General features: G+C 37.8%; 1 protein-coding gene across 1 annotated transcript; it reads right to left on the bottom strand.

Moving 5' to 3' along the window:
• Positions 1-3917: 3917 nt before the first annotated feature.
• On the bottom strand, positions 3918-4847 carry LOC101973619 (putative vomeronasal receptor-like protein 4). Its single transcript, XM_005342583.1, has one exon. The coding sequence runs from the start codon at positions 4845-4847 to the stop codon at positions 3918-3920; it is 930 nt and encodes a 309-aa protein (XP_005342640.1).
• Positions 4848-5926: the final 1079 nt, after the last annotated feature.

Here is a 5926-nt window from a genome sequence, read left to right on the forward strand (position 1 = left end):
AGGTGCTCTATTTTGTCAAATGCTTTCTCTTTCTCTGCCTCTATTGAGATGATAATGTGATTCTTGTTTTTAATTCTATTGATGTGATGTGTTACATTTATTGATTTTCATACATTCAGTCAACCTTGGATTCCTAAGATGAACAGCACTTGATTGTGATGTACTATCTTTTTCTATGCAATTTGCCAGAATTTTATTGAGAACTTTTGTGTCTATGTTTATCAGGGATATTGGTGTGATGTTTTGTTTTCTTAATGTGTCTTTGTCTGGTTTTGATATCAGGGTGATACTAGTTTTATAGAATGAGTTTGGAAGGGTTTTTTCCTTTTCCATTTCATGAAGTTATTTGAGAAGTATTAATATTGATTTTTCTCTGAATGTCTTGTAGAATTCTGCTGAGAATTCATCTGGTTTTTCTTGAAAGGCTTTTTGATGGTGTCTTTTTGATGGTGTCTTCTATTTAATTGCTAAAAATTGATCGGTTTAAGGTGTATATGTCCTAATTTTGTTTAGGCAGCTCATTTGTCTCTAAAAATTTGTTAGTGTCATCAAGGTTTTCTATTTTATTAAAGTATATATATATATATATATATATATATATATATATATATATATATTTAAATGCTTTCTAATTATCTTCTCCATTTCAATAGTATCTGCCATGATATTTTCTTTTTCATTATAAATTTTAGTAACTTGAGTTTTCTTTCTTCTTCTTTTCATTAGGATGGTGAAGCATTTATCAATTTTAATTATTTTTTCAGAGAACCAGCTTTGCGTTTTGTCAATTTTTTCAATTGTGTCTTTTGTTTCAATTTCATTGATTTCAATTATTTCCTGATTTTTACTACTTTGGTGTTGATATTTTTCCCCTAGGGCTTTGAGATATAATGTCAAGTGGTTTATTTATTGATTTTTAAAAATTATTTCAATAAATTGAGCTCAATGCAACAAATTTAGTACTGCCCAATTACTTGTTTTTAATGTTCCAGAAACCTCAATTACGTGAATTATCTTGCTGAATTCATGTCAAAACTTGTCAGGTATCTAGAAGAATGGAATTCTCATTTTATTTTTTATTTGGTAAAATTGAGATGGACATATTTTTTGGCACCAGGAATTAACTCAGTGATGCTTAATCAATGAGTTAATTTCCAGCTAGTATTTATTTTTTGTTCTCAGGCAGTATTTATGTTTTATTTAAACAAAGATTTTGGAAAAGGTTTTTAGGGACTTGCCGAGGCTGGCTTTGAACTCTCAAAACACTACTTCAGCACCTGGCTCTGAGATGGACTTTTTAAAAAGCCATATCAGATATTTTTCTGCTCAGCCTGAGTATAGTTGACGTTGGAGTAAATATTCCTCAGTATTTAAGGAAATACTGGCTGTAGTTCAGGGAGAAAAATTGTTACTCATGTGTGAGTTGAGATTGAGTCAATTTCCTTGGGTATGTAAGGTACTGGTGTAGTTTTTTTGTTGACTGATATCTATAAAAAAAAGTTTTTTTGTTGACTGATATCTATAAACAGACTGAAAATCATAAAAATGGATTTATTCGACCTACTCAAAGGAAAATGTGAAAAAGAAGCTTACATGTTCAATCCCAATGGTGGACAATGGAATGAAAACATCGCATAAAAGCGAGGTGTTCACTGTTGATGTTGTAAAATTTGGTGTCAAGGTGAGCAGGCACACACACAGCATTTAAAATCAGCCTTTATTCAGTACTGCACAAGTGTCTTCCACTGGTTCCTTATGGGTGAGTTTTATGGGGTACACAGTCTTCTTGAACATTGCCTAGGTTTTACCATCTCTATTACATTATTTCAAGAAATGTGCCTTTACTTTTTCCCACCTCTATTGTTGTCTTGTGGAGGGAAGGATAAGTGTCACCTTACTCCTGGTTCCCTGTCAGGGAATCAAAATGTAAAAACAAATAACTGAGAATAGAAGCAGACATCATTGGATTAAGCAATGTAATTTATGAAGCCATAGAATCTATCAATCACATATCAGATGGCCTCATTTTTAGGATAGAAATTGTCATTACAAAAGGGGTCTGTGTTTTATAGTTTTAATGAGGGTGACTTAAGCAGAACATGTAAGATTGTGGAGTCAGGAGAGAATTTGTAAAATGTTGGAACACTTTGTTACTGGGAATGGATAAAAGCCCAGATTCTGAGCGGGGGTTGTGGCTCAGTGGTGGAGCATCCACCTAGCATGTGTGAGGCACTGGGTTTGATCCTCAGCACTACATAAAGTAAAATAAAGACACTGTGTCACCTATAACTAAAAATAAAGAAATACTTTATAAATAAGTGCCAATCCTGGCACTCAATGATTGACTTCTTCCTCCAGAACCCATTGTTACCTAGAGCTTCACTGTTTGCTTTTTTCCTTCCAAGACTCACTGACAATGAGAAAGGGTGAAAGTCCAGGGCCCAGTGTTCACTCCTCCATTCAGGACCCATTGTTACTAGGAAAGATTAATGATTGCCTTCAACCCCCCTTCCTTCTGGGTCCACCTTTCTTCCTAGGGGCTGTGGCAAGTGACATGCTACTATACTATATTCCAACCCCTTTTAAGTTTTTATTTTGAGACAGGATCTTGGTAATTTGCCCAGGCTGGGCTTGAACTTGTGATCCTCCTGCCTCAGCCTCCTAGGGTTTAGAGATGTATACCACAATGCCTGGCGGATAATTTTTTTTTTAAATGAAACTGTAGAACACAGATATTTTTAGAAAAGAGAAGAGACAGTGTACCTCCAACCAAGCCACAAGACCATGGGTAAGATAGGAATGAAGTACATAAAGAACATGGAATAGGTGGATGCAGTGCACATGCCTATAATACCAGTGGCTTATGAGGCTGAGGCAGGAGGATTGCAAGTTTCAAGCCAACCTCAGTAACTTAGTGAGGCCTTCAGCAACTCAGTAAGACCCTGTCTCTAAATAAAAAATAAAAAATTCTGGAGATGTGACTCAGTGGTTAAATGGCCCTGGGTTCAATCCCTGGTATAAAAAAATGATCAGTGCACCACTGACTGTAGAGCTAAATTTACTATTCATTTGGTATTGGGTATTAAACCCAGGGTGTTTTCCCCAATTCTTTTTATTTTTTATTTTTTAAATTTTGATTTTTTTAGTTATCAGTAGACTTTATTTATTTATATGCGGTACTGAGACTTGAACCTAGTGCCTCACACATGCTAGGCAAGTGCTTCACCACTGAGCCACAACCCCAGCCCCTCTTTTTATTGCAAGACAGGGTCTTGCTAAATTGCTGAGGCTGGGTTCTACTGGATGATCCTCCTTCCTCAATGTCCCAAATTTGTGGGGTTACAGGTGTGGGGTTACAGGTGTGTGCCACATAACCTAGCTCAGAATTATTTTTCAGGGGGCTGGAGTTGTGGCTCAGTGGAAGAGTGCTCACCTCACATGTGCAAGGCCCTGGGTGCGATTCACAGCATGACATAAAAATAAACAAATAAAATAAAGATATTGTGTTCACTACCACTAAAATATAAATATATTTTAAGAAATTACTCTTTGGAGTAAGTGCAATTTAATAGTGAATTTTTAAGCAAATAAAGGAAGCAAGTACCTCTAAGAGATCTCAATTTAGTGAATTTTTAATAAATGTAAGGCAGGAAGAAAGAAAATATTTCCAGAATGAAGGTCTGAGATTAAAAATAAATGGAATAAGTGGTAGAGATTTATAAACATGCAGATGAAGACCCCAATGCCAATATAGGGCAGAATTGTTCACAGAGTTTCTGCTTCATCCCAGTTCATTTGGAGATGAAAGAAAGTTTGGAATTTTACCTTAATCAGTATTTCAGAGAGAAAATTTTGTAAAATAAAGCAAATTGTTCTAATTATAGTATAAAGTGCTCTAGATAATTTTTTTTCAGAAGCTAACATTTCTTCCCACATGTAAGTTGAATAATCTTCATTATTTGAGTGTCAGCTGTGATCAGCACCAAAGGGCTGACTGTGCCATAGCCATTGGCCACAAGCATCTGGACACACACTATGATGGAATTATTAGTCCATGTCAAGCCTATGGCCATTGAAATGAGGGAGTCTGCACAGTACAGGATGGCAAAGCAGCAGATCAGCAGCAGGATGCTCTGAGTGGCCCTTTGTTCTGCAGAGGATTTTGGAGAGAACCTGGAATTACGAAGATGCTGGGACCTCTGTGTGTGTCTGTACAAGAGAAGGACCATGTACCCACTGGAGAGAACCATGAGTCCCACAAAGAAGACATCCCTGCATGTCATCAAGGTGAGAAAGAATGACTTGTGGATGTGGCTCATGGGCAGCAAGGAACAGCGCTCAGTGACAAACAGAAGTCCAGGCTGGGTCTTATTGGGAGTGGCCACAGTGCAGAGGAGCAGGTTGCTGGAGAGGGACATGGTGAGGACCCATAAGAAGACAAATAACCCCACAATGGGATTTGTGGATTTCAGTTTGAAGTGGGCCAACCAGGAGCCACTGGGGCTGATGGTGATGGCCTGAAGTACACTCAGGACACAGGTGGTGCAGATGGACAGCCCCCTCATGACCCTGTTTAGGAAGACAAGCATTTTGCATTTTAAATCACCTGGAATGTCCTGTGTTTCCCAAATGTCTGTAGACACAAAAAGGCCCATGGTGAGGAGCATGAGGATGTGTATTAGAGCCAGGTGGGCAATGGTGAGGTCGGTGAGCCTGGGCTTGTTACCCACAAGGACAGCAGCAGTTTGGAGGCAAAGCAGAAAGGTGTTTGCTGAGATCCCAATGCCAGCCTGGGGATAGAAGGCATTTCTTATGACAACATAACTGAAAAGTTGATCCATGGGCATGCTGAAGCAAATGTTTCTGAAAGAAAATACAGGACTGCATGTGACATGAACAGCATTTTCATTGACATGCTTCCAATCATCAATCACACTTTGCTTTCTTTAGAGTCATCATTTAGCCAAACAGTTCTATGTAAAGAAGACTGGCTTTGATACCTCATGTTAACTGTGCTGTGGTTTATTTCATTAATTGCACTATTTAATGGGTAACTTTTGTTTACATTCCTGTTTTTCCTGCATATTTCTGAAGGGTGGAGATGCCTCTTTATTTACCCTTAGATCTCCAAGATCCAAAATCTTGCTGCCTAGTTGGACATTGTTCAGCAAAAACTGTTGATGTAAGTTCTGGAGAAGTGGAAATAGGCATCTTCTAGGAAAAGTGTCTGAAGAGGCCTGTTCTCATGGTTTATTTATGGAAGTGCAGAACCCTTGAGGAATTTAGTAGCACATATCAGGAATCCAGCAGCCTGTGATTAATCAAGATCCACCACACCAGCTGGGTGAGCATTGTCAATCAGTTAACCTCATGAATTAAAGTGGATAAGGACAGTATTTTTCTCATAGCAGTATTTGAGTAAGCAAATTAATATATGAAAAGCATTTAGAAAATGCTTGATGTGCATGAAGCACTATAATAGTGTTAATGATCGGTTCATTATTTATCACCATCTAATTTTGGCTTGGGAGGGCTCATGTAGTACATTAAATATTTCATAGCTATAAGAATCTAAGCCTACCATTCCGTTGGCTTCCTCTTGCAAACTTGGATCCTCGGTTACTGGAGGCATTCTGGGCTTTAATTTTTTTTTCCCATTTTCCCCAGGAAATGACATCAGAGATTTCTGCAACCACAATCCATTGCATGGGGAGAGCTGGTAGACCTCTTTCTCACTTATCAGTAACAAAATGCCATTTTTTATGATTCCATTTTTTTCCTCAGACCTGTGCATTAGAAGATAAAAGAGATCCTCTGTCAGGGTGAGCTGGAGTATCCTTTACTTAAAATGTCTTTTACAAGGTATTCAGTCATACCCTGAAAGACGTTCAGCTGCTCCAAAAAGAAACTGAGTTTCTCAAGTCTT

Source organism: Ictidomys tridecemlineatus, chromosome 11 (assembly GCF_052094955.1).
Source record: "Ictidomys tridecemlineatus isolate mIctTri1 chromosome 11, mIctTri1.hap1, whole genome shotgun sequence".
Lineage (NCBI taxonomy): Eukaryota > Metazoa > Chordata > Mammalia > Rodentia > Sciuridae > Ictidomys > Ictidomys tridecemlineatus.

What these genes read in the sequence shown, in the direction of transcription:
- LOC101973619 (XM_005342583.1), bottom strand. Translation starts at nt 4,847, where the DNA reads ATGCCCATGGATCAACTTTTCAGTTATGTTGTCATAAGAAATGCCTTC.